This window comes from Fukomys damarensis, unplaced genomic scaffold (genome assembly GCF_012274545.1).
Source record: "Fukomys damarensis isolate Sample0158 unplaced genomic scaffold, DMR_v1.0_HiC HiC_scaffold_12, whole genome shotgun sequence".
In the NCBI taxonomy this organism is placed as follows: Eukaryota; Metazoa; Chordata; class Mammalia; order Rodentia; family Bathyergidae; genus Fukomys; species Fukomys damarensis.
Window position 1 is genome coordinate 32,959,361 of NW_022900924.1, and position 23,665 is coordinate 32,983,025.

Here is a 23,665-nt window from a genome sequence, read left to right on the forward strand (position 1 = left end):
GATAAATTCCAGATGATTTCAAAACACACTTGAGAGACAGATATTCAAACGGCAGGTACAATCTGAAGTAGGTAAGTACAAACTGGTGCACAAATCTCTATTTTAGTCCAAACATTTTACAGATTGGAAGGCTTTAAATTTGACAATTCCCACTTAGGGATGATAAAAATTGAACTTTGCTCTCCTTAAGCCCCAAGCCATTACGAGAAGAGCGGGTTCACTCAAAGTTGAAGTCGAATAGCTAGTAAAAAGCAGAGGGAAGAGTGAGTTATGAATAAGCATGGGAAAACTTTTTAATGCAGTTAGCAAACTGAACTATAATTGATCCCAATACAGAAGAAACTGAACTATTTGGAAAGACACTGGAATAGAAACCTAGACAATATATGCAGTATATGTTCACAGTATATACATAAATGCATATATATACATTGCACTGTGTTTTTATGTGTGGGCCTCCTTCCCATACGGCCTAGTACACCTATTCCATCATTCTCATTCTAGGAAGACTGATCCCGTCTTGGGCTGAAGGGGGCGGAGCAGCTTTTGCATGGTCCACAGCAAGATGCACATTCAGCAATATAATCGAGGGTAACTGAGCCATTATGGCCCTATGCCTGGGTAAAACTTCAGTCTTTAATTTTATACAGTGATAAGTCTAAATTTATTTTCTTCTTTGTTTTTGTTTTTAACTATGCTAGGAATCAAACCCGGGGACTCACACATGTAAGGGAAGTGCTCTGCCCCTAAGGTCCTCTTCTCTCAATTTTTAACCTGAAAGTTTTAAAACTAAAGAAAACCAGAAAGAAGCATAAAGAGCACTAACATCATCTACCTGATGTCCAAGAGGACATTTTTCTTATATAAATATGATGCCATTTGAGCTCCCAAATATGTAACAGTGACACTCTAGCGTTATCGAACATAAACTCCATACTTAAAATTACTGATTGCGCCAGTAACCCTTTGATCATCTTTTGGGACTTGGATGTTTAAAAGTCCAGACTTGTTTTGCAAAATGTCTATGGTCTAAATTTGTCTAATTATTTCTTTTTTTGTTAGGTTCAGGCTAAACATCTTTACAAAAACTCCTACCCAGGGATTTGTACTTGTACTGTATCATATCAAGAGGTGGTGATTTGTCCTATTATTGGATACTGTAAAGTTTGATCACTGGGCTAAAGTGATAACTGCTCATCCAGTGGTTTTAGCATTCACTGATAATCTTTGCCTGCACTGGCATTAGCTGAGTGTTAATTTTTCTAATTTCTTTCATACTTCTTTAATATACCAGATGGGATCTTCAGTATCAAACCCAAGTCCTTGTGACCCTAAAGTTCTTGCTCTTTCCACTACATGCACCAAATTTCTAATATGAAAACAAAGTTAGTCGTCTGAAGCAGTTGGGACATAGAGAAATTTATTTAGCTACCTATGAGAGCTGCATTTTCTTTCTTTTTTCCTTTATCTATTTTTTGATTAAAATAAATCCTTTCCACAGAGTTGAAAACTTTTTAAACCCCCAACACTGTAGCATTCTCAGAGCTGTCATTTTTCAGGCTCTTGTGTGAAGGAACGTATTTTAACAAGGTAGAGGGATGTCCAGATCAATTTCCCTCCCTCAGCTTACCTGACATTCTCCCACCACCTTGGGAGTTCAGGTTGCCCTCTGCCTTGATAAGTTGATTGATCACTACTGGCAGGAGGTACTGGAATCAAAATGTCAGGTTGAATTTGTTTTGTTTTTAATGGCAATGCTGGATAGAAGGATTTGGGGGACCTTCCACCATTCTTTCCAGGACAAAGATCTCGGGGTATCCTGGGTTGGTAAGACAGTGAAGCCTGCAAAGACTTTGACCTCATCACAACTCTGAAGAGAACTTACAGATTCATCTTCCAGTAAGTTAGTGCCAAGCAGAGGTGTGAAAGGAGACAGCGGCCCTCTAACCATCCTGGCTGCTGGTGCTCTAGGCACACAGAGACATAGCTGATGGAAAGGAAGCAGGAATTACAGGGTCTCTACTTTCCCAGGAGCTGCTCCCACCGAAAGTATTCTTACTGTAATGAAATTAGAGTGAATGGGATTTTCCTGTGAGAAAACACAGCCATCTCTACTTCTTCCTCTGTTCCTTCTCTCTGTTATAAGTGGCAACACCTAATCACTAATAAATTCAGATTTACGAGTACATCAACAGTATTAGGGTTGCAGGCACTTTAAAAGTCCCCAAAAATTAAAACAAAAAAAAATCTTCTTTCTTTGCCATCTTTGTACTGTTTAACATGAGTATTTCAACAGTCTTTATTTTCCAAATATGCAAACAGGAGAGAGTGGTCTGACCCACACTATGTTGACATACCATGTAGCTATAACCTTGAGATAAGAAGGAAAGGAAAAAGTCAAAACAGCTTAAATGAAATATTAACACCAACAAGACTGTCTTCACTGCAGATTCCTTCGCCTGGCCTCAAGGAAACAAAATGGCATTAGCACTGTCAACGGTGAACACAATCAGATCTAATCTTGAGCAGCTCCCTGAGTCCCTAAATGTATTGCTGAGAAGTCTAACTTATTAATTAACTTGTTCAGCCAATATTTATTGCCTTATGTGCTTACTTTGTGCCAGGTGCAGTTCTAGGGTTTGGAGATGTCTTGTTTTGTTTTTTTGTGGTACCGGGGATCGAACTCGGGTCCTTGCACTTGCAAGGCAGGCCACCGAACCGCTGAGCTAAATCCCCAGCCCTGGAGACGTCCTATATATTGAGGGGATGTATGAGACTCACTAAGTCTGTGCCCTGGCAGAATACTGTGTATCTAATGCCATTAGAAAAAAATCAGAGACTACAGCCCACAGTGCGGAGAGGAGATGGGAAACAGCAGCTATACCAGAAAGCCTGAGCTGATTTCCTGGATTTTGTATATCCAGGAATGCAACCGTGTCAAAATCTGTGTCAGCCCGTTTAATGGTTAATTAAAGACAGAAAGTCGAAAGAAAAAAGCAAAGACTCAGAAAAAAGCTTCTTGCCACTGCAAGCTTCCCACTGCTCATGAAGGGTCCTCAGAGAGCTTTTACCAAATTAATCAAGTAAAATCAAATCTAAAATTTATAAGATAATGGAAAGAAGCAACAATACTGACTGTGCATTTATTCCATGCCAAATTAAAGACAGAATGACCCAATGTAATAACAGGTGACTTGCTGAACATCTTTGCTGGGCTGAGCTCAGTTTAAGCATTCATATTGGTTCACTTGCTCTCTCAGACTTTTCATAAGATAAACACTAATTTATTCCCTTTTCCTATATGAAGAAACAGACCCAGAAAAGTTAAGTTACTTGCCATTCCTTAAGAACTCAAACCCGGCAGAGAGTAGACCTATCAGATCCCCATTTTATGTGATCCCAAATTCATATTGTAAACCACTAAATATCCATGCACATTATTTTCATCATTTTACTTAAGAAAAATGGTATTATTATGGAATAGAAAAATTACACAGCTTCAGAATGTGTTCTGTATCTTCAATATACTATCTTGGAAGAGACATACAAACATATCCTTTTAGTCAAAATCAAATACCACTTTCTCAAATGCATTAAAAATTAGGAGATTCTGAGTTTAATCCCTGGTACAAAAAAAATTGAGATAACTTACAATTGCTTAACTGTAAATAAGCCAAACATCTCAAAGTAGAATGATTCAAGAATAGAGATCAGTATTTTTTAATTGATAAATTACTTCTTAAAATGCATTGTGTTTTACAACTATATACATCCATCTTTTTACTTTACTTGAAAATTGAATTAACAATAACAATAAAATAGCTAGGGTGCAGTCAGTCTATGAAAACAATGCAGAATTGCATAGTAAAACCTCTGCCTGTGTGGGGAGGAAGCCATATCAAAAATCTTCATCAAAAATAACTACAGAGGAATTACATTTTGAAAAGAGGCAAAAGCTTCACACTTTTGCCTTAAATCATTTAAATGAAATGAAATGAGAAGTGATCCAACTGCTTATTTTTACTTCGTTTTGTGGGAAATTGTGCTGGGAATGTGGATCTATTGTGCACAAAGGATGTTGGTTTTATTCTGGAACAACTAGACAGGTTGAGTTGAAAAACAATTAGTTCAGTCAGGGAGCCTTTGAATCTGATTAAGCAAGGAAGTGGTCACTCCTCTCCCCAAGACAGGCCAGAAAGAAGGGAATCAAGGCATCAACTCCAAAGCAAGAAATCATAAGCCAGTAATAGAATTTATTGTGTCTAATTTATGTCAAGGATTATGTTATTACATTTTGCCTTTGGTGAAACAAATAGAATCTTGTTTCCAAGTGGATCAACAGTCCACGTGTGTCGTGGCTACTGTCTCCAAGAAACTTCTGTTTACTGAGGGCTATCATAGCCTCATGTTTTGGTAACAAAACATCTTTGAGACCAAGGACTCAAGCGACAGAGAAAAATGAAGGTCCTGTATCAAACTGCCGGCCAGACTCTCACTACTCTGGGTAGTCTCAGTATATTTTCTGGAGTTATTGCTTTCTTCCCCGTCTTTTCTTGCAAGTTTTGGTTCACAGGATGGAGTGCATGGATTGCTTGTCCCATCTGGAATGGATCTTTGGTAGGAATATATTCTATTAAATATCTTGAGAAAATAAAGGTAGATAGGAGGGAAAAGGGGGAACAATAATATGTCCTTGTAAAATATTCAACAATATGAAGAAGACAAAATTCTGTAGAATATCAGAATTCACCTTAGAACATGGATTTCTTTTGGGGTTGTATTTAAGTATAGAGCTTTTCTTAATACTGTTCTGTCATGTATACTTGTATATTGTATATATTATAATGAAATTTTGTTCAAGAAATTCCTAGAAAGTTTTTTATTTTGATCCTCTCACCTTGATATTCTCAAATTAGAAAGTCTTTCCAAATTTGATTTGTGAAGAAAAAGACATAAGCAGTGAAACAATTTAAAAATGGAAAACAAAGTAAAATAAATTTCAAATTTCTGCCTTCGCTGGAAACAATAAGGTGTAACTACCTTCATGACCCCAAGGCCCAAATATTTATTATACCATCTTTATCTTTGCCTGCTACTGTTTGAACTGAAAACAATTCAGGAGGCGGGATGTTGATTTCACTGACTTTGCAGTCTACCAGGCAAGTGTAGGTGCGCCAAGTACAGTGCCTGCACCGAGTAAGTACTCAGTGTGTGTTCACTGCATGATTGCACAGATAAACTATCTGCCTGATAGCTCAGCTCCTCTGGCCAAAGAAATGAGCACACCCAGCCTTAGGAATAAGTGGCTTCTATGGTAGCACAATTTATGAGAATTTGCAGATCCCTCTAAAAAACACACCTCTCATTATTTCCCACGACTTCTGACATTCACCAGTAGAAACTGGTGAATTTGATTTTGCAGGGTTTTTTTTTTTTTAATCTTAAGGAAATTTCCATTAAGATGTGGCCACTCTTGGATGGGGTAACATCTTAAGTGTTTAAATAAACAAAAATTTGTGAACCTAAAAGCAAAGACCCAGAGGTGCATAATTTTAGTCTATTTATGAAATGCATATGCATTGACAGCTCATATGCTTGGTCTTGGACTCCTATGGAGGGTAGGATGAGGTCCTGATCTTACAGGATTCTGCGGAGTGGGGTTTAATGATGGTGTGCAGACAGGAAAACAGGATGTGGGAGGGAGACTGGAATCTTTGGGCTAAGGTATACTTCTTTCATATTTTCTTTTTTAATATACTATTTTATATCAGTCACTCCAACTGAATCTTCCTCTCTTTTCCCAAACACCCACCAAAAGCGATACATTCATTCAAATAAATCTTAATCTTCTACTAGAACACCCTAAGGACAATTACACTTATTCAAGCAGCTTCCAAATTTTTTGTTGGTAAGTAAAATATTTTCTGTCAGAATTTAAAACATACAGGAAGATATCTGCTTAGTTCTTTCTAGATAAATAACATCTATGCATTCATATCTACATGTGTAACAAATTTTCACAAACAATACTTAGGTGTCTATGTGAAATCTATTCTAACATTTCCTGTTCTATTTCATTGATTTAAAATTGTCATCCCTCAACCTGACCCAGCTTTTAAATAAGCCATGATTAGAGTCCAACTCTCCATCTTTTCTGGTAATTACTGAGGTCTGTCATAATATAGTCAGTAAAGACTGACTGCTTTGACTCACAGCAGAGATTGAATGAAGGTCTGTTCTATGCCAGATCCACTTTACCAATAGGCCCTGAGCAACGATACACGACGTCTCCAGCACGTGGCTACTTGGTGGCTACTGTAAGCTCACAGGTGACAACACAGAAAGGTGGGGTTAGATAAATGGACCTGTGTCCAAGTTCCAACTTCAATGTTCTTGATGTGGAGTCAAAAGCAAGAACTCCAGTCAACTGGTTGTTCATTGCCTTTACCTGCAACACGGGGAATTAATTATAAGGGTGAAAAAAGGTCACACGAGAAACTAACTCTAAGGTGCTCAGGGAGGACAAACCCAATTTGAACAAAGGCAGTGCAGTGAAGAGCTCTGCCAGTTTTAAAGATCTACTCAAACGCTAGTTGCTGCCATGCCTTTCGCTTGCTCCCTGCTCTCTGTCCAAACGCTTTGTTCTTGATCCCTTGCCACCCTTGCCACTGTCCTCACGCTCCTGTCCTATTCCCTGAGTCCCCACCCCAACACCTCCTGGACCTCATCTCCCCTCACCTTTCTCCTAGCTCGCTTCTCTCTCTTCATATTGGCTTCCTGTTGTTTTCAAACCTGCTGAGGTGTGTTTCTGCCTCAGAGCTTTGTCCTGCATGCTCTGCGCCTGAATTCCTTTCCTGAACTTGGCTCACCACCTAACCTGCTTTAGTTCTTGATCAGCTGTGGCGTTTCCACTGAGGTCTTTCCACATTGTCCTATTTACTTTTGTAATCTCTTGCCCTCACTTGGCATTCACAATCTGTCATACTCTGCTCTAATTTTCCCGTAGACCCATCACCCTCTAAGATGCTACATAGCTTATTACTTATTACTTTGTGCCATTCCCCTTCTAAATGTGCATTATACAAGGGCAGGGATTATTTTTTTCTATTTTACTTACTGCTATGTCTCCAGAACCTGGAACAGAGAGTCGCATACTAAAGATTTTAAATAAATATTATTTGATAATATTGTTGAGTGAATTAATCTAATGTTGTCCATTCAGATGCTACAGGTGAACCCTGATTAGGCTGCAAGGACTGAAGGTCAAGTTGGTATTTATATCAACGCAGAAAAAAAAATACTCATGAAAAAGAAAATAAGAACACGCATTCTTTCGATGACGTTTAAGTTTGGAGCAATGTAATTTTTTTCCCTGAATTTCCTATTGAGCCACAGTTCTGTCTGATCAGGTCAGCTTCAAAACTCTCTGCCTCATTCTACAACCTCCCTTGCCAATCACTTCTCAACCTCCTTGCAAAGTATGTCTTCCTCTTGTGAAAAGATAATTTGTACATTTCAATCATATTGACATTTCCTTTTGCAAATGCCTCTATATTTTTGGAGTCTGGTAAGAGACAGATTTTTACAAGTGACAGAGCACCCTGTATTTGTTTAGTGCCTTTTACTCAAAGCTTTCTAAGTGCTTCACAAATATTAGTCCACAGACTCTTCTAACTCCATCCTGACAACCACCTGACATGCAGTTTTCCTAGAATTTCTGATCTGGGTTATTTAAAGTCATCAGCTGCTAGCAAGTATGCAGTGAGGAGATTGTGGTACCTTAAGGACTGAGCCCTATTAATCCTAGAATGTGTGGCTTGAAGATCATGTTCTGATGAAGAAAGACACTAAAGCACAGTGGGTTAGATCACAGGACCAGGCTGAGAGAGCTCAGGGACCAGGCCAGTGGTGACCTGCACTCAGAACTCAGCAAGGAGACAGGAAATTAGAAAACGTTTCAGGGCTCCACTGAGCCAAGCAGGCCCCAGTTTTCTTAGTTGTTAGAGAAGGGGTTTAAGGATAGTCGAGTTACTCTCAACTACCACATGGTGTCAAAGAAAAATCAGAGCTGGATAGTGGGTAGAGCAGAAAAAGCATATTTTATTCAGTACTATTGCAGTAGAGGGGGAAAAAATCCTCAGTATAGACTGGTTTGATTCCAAATACGGGATAGGAAAGCAGGAATTTATGGCCAAGGGGCAGGGTGGGGTCAATGAATGGAAAATTATTAAAAAGAAACTTCAGGGATAAAGGGTTATGCTAGCTAAATCAATCTACCAGGATTTTTGCTGAAGACAAGCCAGAGTGATCAAACATTGCTTAGAAGATGATGGATACAAGCAAACAGATATTGAGAAGGAACAAATAATGATAGATAACAAGAGTGGAGGATTCTTGTCAAACTGACTTAGCAGGGTGCTTGGTAAAATAGGATTTTGTAAGGAAGTACACAGATGACCAAGTAGAAAGTTCAGGAACCTGACTACAGTTTGGTCAAGCCAAGACTCTCCATTAGTGGTCAATTTTCTACTCAGCCTAAGCTGCCTTATAGTAAGCTTGTTTAAGAACAAATTACTTATCACCAAAAACCATTCTTTCTGCTCTAACTTCACATTCATTCAAAGCCTGGGGTAACTTTTGACTCATTCTTTTCCTTTAAATTAACCTTTCTCAAACTGAACCACACATGCCCATCACGGAGGGACATTATCGAAATGCAGGTCCTGATTCCATAGGTTTAGGTGGGCCTGAGTGTCTGTATGTCTCAGGAGTTCCGGTTGAATTCCATGCTGCTAGTTTCAGGACTGCACTTTGGGCAGCAAAGTCCTAACAAAACCATCCCCAGACCTCTCCCATCTGAACCGCTGGAGCTTTGTTTCTTCCCCATGAGACTACATTTCTTCCTCCTTTTCACTGTACAGCCTTCTCATTCTTGTCACTTCTTACCTATGCTCAGATTTTATATCTAGATAACTCTAGTGGCCAAATGAATGGAATCAATTCATTAATGCAGAGGTTCCCAATGCCTGGGCCATGGACTTGTACTGGTTTGTGTACCGTTAGGAATTGGGCCACACAACACAGTAGAAGGTGAGCAGCAGGTGAGCAGCAAGTAAAATTTCCTCTACAGCTACACCTGGTCCTCGTCACTTACATTTCTGCTTGAGCTCAACCTATCGGATTAGTAGCAGCATTAGATTCTCAGAGGAACTTGAGCCCTACTGTGAACTGCACATTCAGGGGATCTAGGTTGCACTCCCTATGATAGATATCTAATGACTGATAATTTGAGATGGAGCTGAGATGGTGATGCTAGTCCGGACAGTAGCTGCAAATACAGGTGAACATTAGCAGAGAAATTTGACTACCCATTTGACAATAATCCTATCAGTGAATGGAAATTGACAAGCTGCATCTGGTGGCAGGCTTTGGAGTGGCAAGTGAGTTGATATATTTTCATTGTATAGCTACTTCGGGTGACAAGCTTTTAGTTAGAATTCAACACTGATCTTAATCTGAGCATGGCCTGTCCATTATTTTATTTACCAAGTTTGTCATGTCTCTTTCCACACTGTATGCTTATTTCAGTCACAAGTAAGCCTACAAGCTAACCCTCGCCAAAATGAGTAAAATTTTGGAGAACATCTTTGCAAAGAGAACAAGACCCCAATAAGGAGGCAGCAAAAGACTCTGAGACTGCCCACAAAAAGAAAGATGCATTTAAAATGAAATACCAAGAGTCCTATCTAAATTATGGAACCAAGAGTTCTACTTAAATTTCAGGTTTATGGCAATAGGTGATTCACATTCTCCAAGCCCACTTTCTTTATACTATATGTGGCAACTGGCTATCCAATGAAATAATGAAACCTTCTTAACTGCTTTGTCACATGGACAACAGGCACCCTGCATGAAAGGACAAGGCTTTGGAGTTTTTTAGGTTTCTTCAAAGAATATGAAGAACAGAAGCAATTATTAAAAGGCCACCAATTCATCAAATACGTCTGCACTGAAAGCAGTATTTTTGGGTTTTGTTTTTTTTTTGTTGTTTTGTTTTGTTTGTTGGTTTTTTTTTTTTTTTTTTTTTTTGTACCAGGGATTGAACTCAGGTCCTTGCAATTGTGAGGCAGGCCACCAAACTGCTGAGCTAAATCCCCAGCCCTGAAAGCAGGATTTTTAATGGCTAATGCATTGCTAAAGCTAAAAGACCCTTTACTACTTGGTGAAGAGTTGATCTTTCCTGCTGCTGAGAAGCTTTGTCATGAACTTTTAGGATAGGTTGCAGTTCAAAAGGTGATACATTCCTCTTTTGATGAGCATCATAACTAGACAAGTTCATGAAATAGCAGAGGCCACTGAGGCACAAATGTTAGAGAAGTTCAAGGAGTCACTATGTTATACAATCCAGGTTGACAAGTCTACCATGTTGGAAACAAGGCAACAGTGCTTGTCTAATCTATTTTCAGGAGGGTGTGCATGCTGATATACTATGTGCACGTTTGTTGCCAACCAACACTACAGCCTTGAACCATTCAAGCCTTGAATGATTATATGTCAGGAAAACTGAATTGTCATTTTGTGCCAGTATATGTATGGACAGAGTAGCTGCCATGACTGCACAGCCATCTGGTTTCCCTGCTCAGGTCAAAGAGTGCACTTCTGAAAGTGAGTTTACACACTGTCATTTGTTAAGAAATGCTATCTAACTGAAAAGTATCACCTGTACTTAACAAGGTTTTGCATGATGTAATGAAAACTATCAATCACATTAAAGGGCATGCCCTTAATGTCTGTTCATAAAGCACTATGAAGAGATGAACATAAAGTACACATGTCTCCTCATACACAGATGTGAAATGGCTTTTTGTTTGTTTGTTTTTCTCATTGAGTTTATTGGTACATTTTAGGTATACAGTACAGTTACATTCATCATTGGGATCTTGTACCTTTACATGACAAGTCTTGGTTCTCATTTTTTCCCCTTTTCCCTGCCCTCCATTCAACCCCTTCTCCCTTCCCTATTTACAAATACTTTATTTCCATTTTTTTCATTTTCTCGTATTTTTTTCTTTTCCTTATTACCTTTTCCCTACCTTTCCCACTTTCCCTACATCTTCAGCCCTTTTCTTCCTATTTCACATTGTCAATAATACCATTAGGATCTTATGTACTGTTACAGTTTATTCACACCAGAGAAACTACTGGTATTTACACATATGTGACTCATTTATTTCACTTAAGAATATATCCTCAATATGCATCAATTTTCCTATGAATGACTCTAATTTCTCATTCTTTATGGCTGAGTAGTATTCCATTTAATAGAAAAAGCACATCTTCTTTATCCAGTCTCCAACTGATGGGCAAATGGGCTGTTTCCAAGTTTTACCTATTACAAACTGTGCCACTATAAACATGGGTGCTCATACATCACTGTGATATGATTCTTTTAATTCTTTTGGAAAGATACCCAGAAGAGGATGGCTGGGTCAAATGGAACCTCTAGTCTTCACTCTTTGAGGTATCTCCATATTGATTTCCATAGTGGTTGCACCAGTCTGCACTCCCACCAACAATGGAGAAGGGTTCCTTTCTCCCCACAACCCCTCCAACATTTGTTATTGGTTGATTTCTTGATAGCAGCCATTCTTTGTGGAGTGAGGTAGACTCTCAGTGTTGTTTACATCTGCATCTCTCAAATGGTGAAATGGTTTTTTAAAGTTGGATCACTGGCTAGAATTTTTGAGTTATAAGCACTGCTACAGAGGTTTGTTTGTTTGTTTGTTTTTAGAAAAATGGTCATCACTGGGAGCACATTTCACATAGAATGAGTTGCAAAACTTGCTTATATAACATATTCAACTTGCTCAATAAACTCAGTCTGTCACTCAGAGAATGGCAACTGTGTTCAATTTGGCAGATAAAGTGGCTGTGTTCAAAGCCAAACTGGAATTATGGGAGCAATAAGTGAAAATTGGGATTTTTGACATTTTTCAAACATTAGCAGAGATTCTGAAAGAGAATAAGCCAGAGCCTTTTTTCTCCCATCTGGGGCATGATCATCTATCTCAGCTTTCAAAGTCTGAGCATTCTTCCCAGCTACAAGAGAACCCTAAACTGGGAAGGAATGGATCCACAACCTATTTTTGAATAATCAAGGTGAATTGATTTTTCCCATGCTAAAAGAGGAGCAACTGCTTGAGATTGCAAAAGTAACAATGACCTTAAAAGTAAGTTTAAGACAACTTCAAATCTCCATACATTTTGGATTCACATCAAGGCAGAATATACTGAGATTGACACGGAAGCACTGACAATCTGCTTCTTTTCCCAGCATCCTCTTTGTGAAACAGCATTCTCTACAGTAACAGCAACCGAATGAGATTAGAGTAAACTGAACATAAGCAATATATTTCAGGTGTCACTGATCCCATTACCCTCAGATGAGACAGTATAATTACACGATAACAAGCTCAGTGTTTCCATTGATCAAGAGTTATGTAATTATTTCATTATATAGTACAACATAACAAAAATAGAGTGCATACTGAATCAAACGCACTTGAATAATTACACACACAGAGACACACACACACGCACGCACGCACACACACACAGTCTATGGATACATTGTCTTCCATGAAACTTCTCCCTAGTATATAAAGTGTTAGGGACAACTGCATCAGTGGACTATAAAACCAATCTATTAGATAGCTAGAAGAATATAGAAAGAACAGAATTGAATGGACTAGAGAGTATTTGAGGGCATCACATACAGCAAAGGTTATGTATATTTTTTCTAGATATAAAAAGATTTAAAACCAAGACATAATACAGGATATATTCTTTACAATGAGTAAAGTTTTTTTGTTTGTTTGTTTGTTTGTTTGTTGGTACCGGGGATCGAACTCAGGTCTTTGTGCTTGCAAGGCAGGCAGCAGAATCACTGAGCTAAATCCCTGGCCCCTGTAAAGTTTTAAAAAAGTATGAACACCAAGGACCGCCAGATCTTGGGGTCTCATTGCATTTCAGTCCAGCGTGCCTGGGACAGCCACCTCATCTTTCTCTACTTTTTCATCTACTTTTTTGCAGTCAGATTAGTGCCTTCTTCAAAAGCCTCTGGTATTGCTTTCTTGTTCCCAAAATCCAGACATCGTAGCTTGATTTTTGAGACCTTCACTCTGACGTGACATGCCTTTCAACACTACTCTTCATCAACAATCAAATTTCTTCCTTTTTAATTATTTTCTGCTTCCTATCTAAAGATAAAATGTGCAAAAAGAAATGGAAGAAGGAGAAGAGGATGGCAGTACTCCACTCTTCTCCCATGTGTTGTGGGGGCATTGGTGACATTGGGTGTGCTAAGCTACTGAACTGCTCTCTCATTCTCATCCCATCCCCAGGCTAAGTAACAAATTACTGAACTGCATTTATATTCAGTCTACTCCATGAAAAATTTTTTTCAAAGTTTTGTGTAAACAAAGCAAAATTCAAGCTGACAGTTACAACAGAAATAACAGGCAATGACGATTCTACAGCATTTTTCAACTTTTGAAAGGAAAGAAACAGCTCATGCCAAAGTAACTGAGGCAATCCAGGATCCAAGCATCTGATAATGTCAGCCATCTTCACCAGCAGAGGGGTGAGTCTGACTAGTTTGCTTTTATCTTGCTTCCACGTTTCTCTCTGATTAAGGACAGAGGAGTAATGTGTCAATGAGAGCCAAGCCTCTGGGAGCATCAGTAACAGCATCAGTTACAGTTGCTCTCATTAATCCCGTGTTTGTTGTACTATTTATGCTGGCTCACCCTCCACGGGGTCCCCTGGAAACTTTCCTCTTGCAGAATCAAGCCAGGAACCTCTTTTGACTACAGATGGTTCTGTTTTCATCCACGGGAGTTTTATGGGACGGCCGTGCCAAGTCTGGAATTTCAGGCTCAGCTACGTGAGAAGTTTTGTGTGAGAGAGAGTGTGTGATGTATATGAGGGTGCGCATGTGTGTGTGTGTGTTTCCTCCTCTCAAATTCTTTAAATCCAGCATGCAAAATAAAATATGCCAGGAAAATAAAAAATTAAGTCTCAAAACAATAAATATGCCAATCCTAGAGCTGCAAAAGTAGAACACCACAAAGCCATATTGGTAAAAGCTCTGATTCTTCCTCCTTCAATCTGGCTATTCTGTACATAGAGTCCTATTTATTTCTCTGTCAGAAACAAAAAACGCTGTTTTTAGCCTTGCCCATATTCATTATCTGATGTTAGGCATATCTCTTACTGGTGTTTTCTCTTAACCTCAAAACATTCCTTGAGGAAGATCAAATGATTCATATGGATCGAGAATAAGCAATTTCTGGTTTCAGTGGCCACAAGGTCTCCTTTATCAGACCTGGTGCTGAATCAAAGATGAGCTCAGATGTTTGGGTTTGCCTTTTGGGGGCGGGTTGGAAGGGGGATTCATTATCTATTCCTCAATTCTTGTGACACTATTCTCTCTTTGTTAACTATTTTCATTCTTCACTTTGGGCCTTTTTCCTTCAATGGTGACTATAAAGAAAAACTTTCCTTTGAAAAGCTGCACACCTTTGCACCCAGAACAATCAATGCGGCATCATTCATTCATTCTAATGATAATTTTTGTTATTTGAGAAGCAGAGATCATGCGTTTGTATTCCTCTGCCAACCTGAGTCTGTGGAATCTCAAAAGAAAGCACCTAGCAAAAGACAATGCCACTGTTGGGAGGGATTTCAGGCTTCTGTAACAGGTCTCCATTTCAGCTCCTCCTTTTCTCAATTTTAGAAATTTGTGAGAAAGATGGCAAAAGATAATTAGTCAAATTAGAACATACGGCAAGGGCTATAAAGCCAAACTTTCATTATGGTGCCACCTTCCAATAGTGGAAGTTATAATTGTGATGGCAAAGGCAACATAAAGAATCAAACACTGAGCTTGTACGAATCTTGTCTCTTTTTCCCCAAAACATTATTGGTACATTTTGGATATACATAATGATCACATTCATTATAGGGAACTTGTACCTGTACATGATAGGTGTTGCTTCTTATTTTGTCTTTATGACACTAACAGCTTATTTTCCTCATTGTCATCACACTTTCTTCCACAGATAAAGCGAGCCGAGCCATAAAGCTACTTAGTATTTACTGTTCCTTCTAGCTCAGATAAAGTTGTCAAACCGTGAGACAGACTGAACTCTCTCCAGAGATACCTTCTATTGTGTGTGTCATTTTCCTATTTTCTTTTCACAGGCCATCACAGCTGGTGTACTTCTACTTTTGGCTTCCAAACAGTGGACACAGAGATACCTGGTAAATACAGATTATGGAGTAGACTGGTAAAGTGGGTTTGAAGGTCAAATCACTACTAAATTAGGATGGAATGCAGAAAATGTGATTTCCAATTATAACGGAACTTGATCTACTGGGGACCTTACTAAGATAGATTTCAGTAATAAACTATGTTTCAAATGAATGCTTTTTTTATCTGATGTCTACTCCAACAGTTTCTACAAGTTCCTGTGATTTTTATTGCCCTTAGGGAAGACAGAGCTAAGGTTAATGCTCTGAATCTCATTTTGGAAGAATGCATCTCCTCTATTTCTCTGCTTTCTTTCTTTGTTTATTCATTTAGTTTTGTGCTGTTAGGAATTGAACCCAGGTTGTCATGCCTGCGGTACCACTCAGCTACATCCTCAACCTTTAATACAATACATTTTTAAGTCTCATTCTGAGCTCTCCTCATCTCTCTGTTACCTCTCTTTCTCTAAAAGATGAAATATCTATGATATCGTTCATTTCAACAATACAGAGCCATTGCTTCTCAGACTTTGGGCTAAGATCAAGTGTAATAATGCAGAGCCAGTAATCTCGTGAAAGAGAAAAACTACCTTATCTGAACAGATTTTACTCCTGTCAACTATCAACAAATGTGCATATTAACAGGAAATCTTGGTAAAATGCAGATTCTGATTCACCAGGTCTGGGTAAGGTCTGAGACTAGATTTCTGATAGGCTCTCAGCATACGTTACTGCTATTGGACCATGAATCCACCCTGAGTGGCAAAGTCTGAGGAGAGATTCTATTTATTCATCTCTGTTTTCCCTAACCCAGACTTGTTCTCTACATATGACAGGAATTGAATTGATTTCATTTTTACTCCAGGTGGCTGACATGTTTTTCTCTCCTAATGCATACTGGTGGCTAGAATACCAAGGCTTAGAGAGATCCATTTCTCCTTCCTTTCCCAGTAGAGGAGATTAATACTCAGCATCTCTCTTCATATTGCTTAAAAAAAACTTTTGCAATATCTCATCTCCAAAGTAATAATTTGTTTCTGCTTTATTTTCAGTGGGAAGCTTGTTTCACCTTTGTGATTCTGAACATTATGGGATGTCCACTTCATTTTGCAATAGCCTTGGAATCTGCTCTCCTTGGCCCCTGTTGCTTCTACTCATTTTCAGGGATTGGTGGGACCAATTACCTTGGTTATGCAGTTGCCTTTCCTTTTCCATATGCAAAATTCCCGTCGGTTTGTGTGGACCCACTCCACTATGAAGAATACCACCTGACACTTCAAGCCATTGACTTGTGCCTGAGTTTTGCTGTGTTCTGCACATCTCTGATGGTGTTCATCAAGTTTTCTGCAAGAATTATCCAGAATGGACACATCATTGTAAGTTTCAACCAAAGGGAAGCTGGAGTTTTACTAATAGCAAAGAGCAAAATGGAAGGTTTCATGCAGAAATCTCTTTCTCCCTCTCTCTCTCTCTCTCTCTCCCCTCTCCTTTTCCCTTTTGTGTTTGCTACTATAGCCTATATGACTGACACATTATGGGTGTGCAATAATTGTTTCTGAATGGATAAATAGAAATACATTGATGTGATTTCACTTACATATGGCATCTAAAAAAAAAGTCAAACTCATAGAATCAAAGAGTTGCTTAGTTGTCACCAGAAGCTAGGAGTGGGTGTGGGGGGTTAGGGAAACTTTGATTAAAGAGTAAACTTTCAACTACATTGTGAATAAGTCCTGGGGATCTAATGTATAGCATCATGACTATAGCTAATGAGACTATAATGTCTACATAAAATCTTCTAAGAGAGTAAATCTTAATTATTCTCACCTCACACACACACACACACACACACACACACACTCACACACAGTTACCATGTTAGGTAACAGATGTGTAAGTTAAACTGATTGTGGTAAACACTTCAATCACCGTGTTGTACACCTTAAAAATTATACAGTATTGTAGGTCAATTTTTCGTTCCTCAATAAAGTTGAAAATAGCGAAGTAAAAATAAAGTAGGAAATATTAAACATTTTATAAGTACTGATTGTGCATCCCTTTATCTAAGTTTGAGAGACCATAACAATATAGAATACTTTTCACTGAGAAAACATGTTAAAATAACCTTAAATTTTAAAACTAAACCTTTACATAAGGCTTTGCTATGTGATTTTAAAATTATAATTTATAATTTATAATGTTGGATTAAAGTTGATGGTTTGTTTCATTTTATCTGATTAAATTTTACAATGTAAAATCTGAGACAAATATTAAGAGTATTTTGTGGAAATTGATATGCCAGCATCCTTAATGTTTTTAATATTAATCAGATACAAACACCTTAATTTAATGTTTATCTCATAAATTCCAGAATGTATAGTTAGTTGCTCTGTGACTACACAATATATAGAAGAAATTCTCAGGACCAGGGATTTAGTTCAGCAGCACAGTGCCTGCCTCACAAGCACAAGGTCCTGTGTTTGATCCCCAGTACCACAAAACAAACAAACAAACAAAAAACAGCAACAAGAAAAGAAAGAAATTTTCCTACTATTTCTACTTGTACACCAACAGACAGGCTCATACATCCACCATCAAGATTAGCTTTCTAACATTCCAGAAGGGCTAACAATAATAGAGATGATAATAATACGGAAGAGATGAAAAGTACTGAGCTACATGTGATGGAAAGACTTATAATCCCAGTTAAAGAGGTTGTAGGAAGAGGATTATAAATTCAAGGCTAACCTTGCAAACTTAGGGAGATGAAGTCTCAAAATTAAAAAGAGGTAGAGAGGGCCAGGGATGTAGCTCAGTAGTACAGTGCCTCACCGTGCAAGCACAAGGTCCTGAGTTCAATCCCTGGTACCAAAAAAATAAAATAAAAATAAAAAGACATGGGGATGTAAGGCAGTGGTGGAGTATTTGTACAGCATGTGCAAGGCCCTGGGTTCAATCCTCAGTGCAATAAAATAATAACAATAGAATACTTACTATGTCAGTGTACTTCCTCATTTTATTGGGGTTAAAAATTTCATGTAACCCACCCAAAGTCACATAGCTAATGAATGGTAATGCCAAACTGAGAACTTAGAATTACTTCTCCTGATCAGGCCAGGTTCACCGTGGCCCTCCTTCTCACCTGCCTTACAAACACTCTCACCTACAGGCTCTGTCCACCAGGAATACTGGTGCAGGATTCTGGGGGAAGAGCACAAAGATTTCTGATCCCTAATTCTTAAGGCTGTTGCCAGTGCCTCTCCTTTGTGGGATGACCCACCTTCTTTAGAAAGAAATACCTCTTACTGAAAAACTCTTGTGCTAGCTTTTTGATTCAGATTAGTATCATATTAGGGTCAAGTAAATTTGGATCATGTTCGCCAGTTTTGGGTTTTTTTTTTTATTCTAGGTTGATTCTGTCCACCCCAACCAGCAAAGCTGGAATACAAGGACTTGGCACTCTTGATGACTTTTGTGGTCAATTCTGTCCTCTTCAACGTCTACATAAGTCTGCAAAGGAAATCCTGTACATTCCTAAGAATAGAGCTGATTTTTAAAGGAGGTTTGCCAAGAGTTGAGGCAAGCAAACCACAATTACTGCCCCACTGTACTGCCAGGGCATCTGGATGTTTAGTATTGAGATTTTTTCTTTGTGATGAACATCCCACATTCTCTGCATCAATTTTTAAAAGGCACACATGCCTAGGTGAGTCACTCATTGAAGTACTAGAAGTCACCTCCCCAGCATGGGATAGTTCATTAGATATCCGCCTGTCACCTTACGCATGAGACTCATGACATCTAAGTTTAACATAGCATGGGAACAGAGGGGAAATATAAAAAGAAAATGAACTGAAAACAGAGATGACCTGAGGTCAGAGGTAAAGTTCACTAACTTTAAAGTCTTGCTTTGCTTGTGTTGCTTAGGACACATATTCTTAATGTGAGACTTCTCCAGCAGGTATAGGCCCAAGCACAACTGTAATGGGTTTTTTAAAGTGGGACAATGACATCAGAACCATCCAGGATTCATCTTAAATCAGATAGGAGTTTCACCTGAGCCCTACTATGCCAGAACGCCTGGGCTTGGAGACACAGAATGTGCATTTCCTAACACACACTCCAAGAAATTCTAATGGCCATGGAAATTAAGAATCAGAATTTTACTTTATTTCTTTAGAAATTCCCTTCCTTGCCCAAGTCTCTTGGTGACACTTCTTCTGAACAGGCTCAGTTCTCCATCTGCATAAAATTAAGCACTGATTTATATAAAAGTTCTACAAAATTTAATAAGCAGCACTTCTTTTTTAGGCCTTTTGGGGTGATTTGACGTGGATTAATCCACAGTGGAGGTGGATCACATTTCATCAGCCAGGATGAGTGGCCGACATAATGAGACCTGATGTTCTATATTAATAAATACAATCTCACCCAAAGTTTGAAGGTTCTCAGGGAACCTAACCTCTGCTAGAATACAGAAACCTCAGCTATACTGAGTACAATCTCCCACAGTGTTTTAAGTTTGTAAATGTATTAACAAACACGTAATTTATCAAAATATCACAAGCACACAACTCTCGTAGAAAAAAGTGTAAATCTGTCCAGGTACAGAATTCTACAAAGCATCTGTAACTGCAATTAATTCACATTCGGTTGTGCTGTTAGACTCTCCTCATGCTGAAAGTGATAAGTACTACTTCTTAAATTTTCATTTAAATTATAATCAATATAGAGGATGCTGCTGGTTCACACTCTTCCTTATTTTATAAACAAAATACTAATAATGCTCTAAAAATTGTATTTTAAGTGTCACTGAAAATCAGTATTTTTTATGGAAACAGTAAACAGTACTTTGGTATTGTATTCTAATAAGTTATAGAGCAAAGTCAATTTTAATTGACCCATAATAATCAATATTGTGATAGAAAATAATCACTTCTAAGAGTTTTTTCCCCATAAACTCAAAAGCCTGTTTTCAGAAGTCAATCAAGCACCCCCTAATCAATCACCACATCTATTATTTCTTTCTTCCCATGCTTTAGTAGAATTAAGGTTGTCTTCTTAAAGGTCACAATGTGAAAGATGTGAGAGTGTCCCATGGACTGGTACCCACCCAAACCACAGTGGAAAGCACTTGAAAGAAAGAAGGGTATAATGACTTTGATAAACACAGAAGTGAGTGTGAGCCCTTCTGACTGTCACAGGCCTTGGGGGAAGGAATAGCGGTTGGGAGATGAGTAAGAACCACCTGCTTAGGAGGGATTGTGTTGGCTGCAGGATTCAGGGGCAAATGAGCACGACACAGACTTTAAGTTGAGAAACAAAAACACAAGACCATAGCCAAAATCATCCGTCCAGTAAGTAATGAAGTTATGAAAAAGAAAATAACTGGCGCACCAGACAGTCCTTAGCTGTCCCCTATGTCTACTTTGCCCCTTCTTCGTGGAATGGAATGGCTCTGTTTATTTTCCTTTCTTACTTATTGCTGTATAGTGGCTTTTTTTTTAATGAAAAGAGGAAGGGAAATATTCCCATTCTTATCATGTGATACTGTTATTTTATGTTTTTCAATGAATTTAAAAATATTTACTTCACATAAAAAATGCAGGTAAATCCCTTACATGAAATTTTAAAATGTACATAGGTAGAATACTTTTCAGTAGCAAACCCTCTTCCTCCAAACAGACAACAAATTACCAGCAATATTTTGGCCCCAAGTCTTCTACCACAACATCAGCAACATAAATACACTTTGAAACAAATTCATCTATGACTCTTGTCTTAAAGACCTGAGGCCTCAGGTTGGGCTACAGTAATATCTTGCTTGTGCTTCTGGAAACTAAATTCCCTCAGGTATATCCAAGCAGAATTGATGCAGAACCATTGAATAGTAAGAATCAGTTGTATTTCTTCCCAAATTCTTTTATGTATCCCAGCCAGAAGCCCACCTGGACAACAGCTGTGTAGGCACAAAGGCCCCAGCCAGTAGCCTACCCAGATACCATCAAAGACTGCAGGCAGACCTTAGCCAGAAGCCCGTCCAGATGCCAGCAGCTTGTGCATGTAGGCCCTGGGCAAAAGCCTGCCTGGGAAACAGCTGTGCAGGCTCACAGGCCCCAGCCAGGGTTCCACTCAGAAACCAGCTGATTGGGCTCACAGGCCCCAGCCAAAGGCCCACACAGACAACAGCTGAGCAGGATCACAGGCCCCAGCCAGAGGCCTGCCCATATGCCATCAGGCAGTGGGTATTGGCCTCAGCCAGAAGCCCACCTAGACAACAGCTACACAGGTATGCAGGCCCCAGTTAGGGCCCCACCCAGACACCAGCAGCTGAAGCATTCAGGCTCCAGCCAAAGGTGTTCCCGGATAACAGCTCAGTATGGGGATCCAGAAGGCATCATTCTGAACCCAGGAATTGGCTCAATGGTGAACAGCAGAGAGGCCTCTCTGACGCTTGTTGAGAACTGAAGCCCACTGGGAGAGCAAAGAGTCACCTCAGTATAGGTGGAGCAGACTGCATCAGTTGAAATGGAAAGACACCTAAACAAGACTCAAAACCAGACTTCCAGATTCCCAAGGCAACCCCAAGGGTCAACAAGATGGAACAATCTGATAACTACCTGAACTCCCTGAACTGGCAATGAGAAGATTTGGAAAAACTAAAATCAGAAATAATTTCTCAGATAACAACTGAATTTGTGTCCATAGTGAAAGACATGATTAATAACTCTAGAGCAGACACAGATTTTTAAAAAAAAAAAAAAATTGAGGAGCTGAGGAACATGATGGAATCCCAGCACAGAAAACAAGTGGAATCTGTAAAACAGATGCAAACAGATTTCCAGGAGATTCAGAACTCCATTGGAAGTTCATGCAGCAGAATGAGCTAATGTGATGACAAAATATCAGATATAGAACATAAGATTGTAATTAGTGGTCTGAAAAAGAAAGATTTATTGAAAATAGGAGGGACCACAAGAAATCAAGCCAGCAGCTGCTAGATTATGCAAATAAGACTAACATAAAACTGTTCAGAGTCAATAAAGAAACAAGAGATGGTGCAAAGAACATTAAAAAACTGTTCACAGAACAATGGCAGAAAGCTTCCCAAGCAGGGGAAAAGAATTTGATACACAGGTAAGTGAGGCATATAGGACTACAACTAGCCATGATCAAAAAAATCTATACCTACGCATATAATAGTCAAGATTCCAGAAATCCAACAGAAGAACAAAATACCACAAGCAATTAGAGAAAAGAAACAAATCACATACAAAGGAAAGCCCATAAAAATCACAGCAGACATCTCAACACAAACCCACAAGTCACAAAGAGCTTGGAGTAAAGTATTTCAAGCCCAAAAAGAAAACAACCTCCACCCAAGACTGATGTACCCTACAAAGCTATCTTTCAAAATCAATGGAGAAAAGATACTTTGGTGACAAAGAACACCTGAGGAACTTCATGAATACCAAATCATCATTCCAAAAAATTTTAAACAATATCCTAGGAAAAGACAAAGAGTTTCACAACCCCACAAAGCCCAGAAGAATGAATCCATCAGGCAAGACAAGAAATTAAATGCAAAGGGGCAGAATCCAACAACAGAAAAATTTCATGACAAGGATAAGCCAATACATATCAGTGATAACCATAAATGTTAATGGTCCCAATTCATCACTCAAAAGAAATATACTGGCAGAATAGGTCAAGAAGCAAGATCCAACAATATGCTGCATACAAGAAACACACTTAATTCAAAAAGAAACTCATAGACTGAAAGTTAAAGGGTGGAAAACAGTACTCCATGCAATAGGAACCCCAAAAGAAGCAGGAGTAGCTTTGCAGATCAAATACAGATCAAATGGATTTCAAAGCAACACTAATTAAGAGAGACAAAGGATACTACATCCTTGCAAAGGGAAAAATCCAAGAGGAAGAGATAACAATTGTGTGTGTGTGTGTGTGTATACACATATACCATACATACATACATGTATACCAAATACTAGTGTGTCCAACTATATAAAACAAATACTAATGGACATGAAAGCACTAATACAATAGTAGTGGGCAACTTCATACCCCACTGTCATAAATAGATCAACTAGACAAAAAATAAACAATAAAATACTACAACTCAACCAAACTCTTGAATAAATGAACTTAACAAATGTTTACAGAGTACTCCACCCCACAAAATCAGAATACATGTTCTTTCCAGCCACACACAGGTTGCTCTCCAATGTAGACTACATACTTGCTCATAGAATATGTTTGAGTAAATGCAAAGGAATGGAAGTTATCCCTTGTATATTATCAGGCTATAATGCGATGAAATTGGAGATCAACA

General features: G+C 38.7%; 1 protein-coding gene across 2 annotated transcripts; it reads left to right on the forward strand.

Moving 5' to 3' along the window:
* Nucleotides 1-4,400: 4,400 nt before the first annotated feature.
* Nucleotides 4,401-19,078, forward strand: Tmem212 (transmembrane protein 212). Of its 2 annotated transcripts, XM_033762267.1 has the most exons (4): nucleotides 13,411-13,642; nucleotides 15,265-15,324; nucleotides 16,365-16,688; nucleotides 18,722-19,078. In XM_033762267.1, exons 1-4 carry the CDS (start codon nucleotides 13,616-13,618, stop codon nucleotides 18,776-18,778), a joined length of 468 nt encoding a protein of 155 aa, XP_033618158.1. In that variant the 5' UTR covers nucleotides 13,411-13,615; the 3' UTR covers nucleotides 18,779-19,078. The 2 variants fall into 2 exon arrangements, with proteins under 2 accessions (XP_033618159.1, XP_033618158.1); XM_033762268.1 differs by lacking the exons at nucleotides 13,411-13,642; nucleotides 18,722-19,078 and adding an exon at nucleotides 4,401-4,617 and having other exon boundaries at nucleotides 16,365-17,152.
* Nucleotides 19,079-23,665: the final 4,587 nt, after the last annotated feature.

Excerpts from the sequence above, each read along its gene's own strand:
- Tmem212 (XM_033762268.1), top strand. The coding sequence starts at position 4,459 with ATGAAGGTCCTGTATCAAACTGCCGGCCAGACTCTCACTACTCTGGGT. Across the intron at positions 4,618-15,264 it reads CCATCTGGAATGGATCTTTG|GCCATCACAGCTGGTGTACT; the intron begins GTAGGAATATAT and ends TTCTTTTCACAG. Across the intron at positions 15,325-16,364 it reads AGTGGACACAGAGATACCTG|TGGGAAGCTTGTTTCACCTT; the intron begins GTAAATACAGAT and ends CTTTATTTTCAG.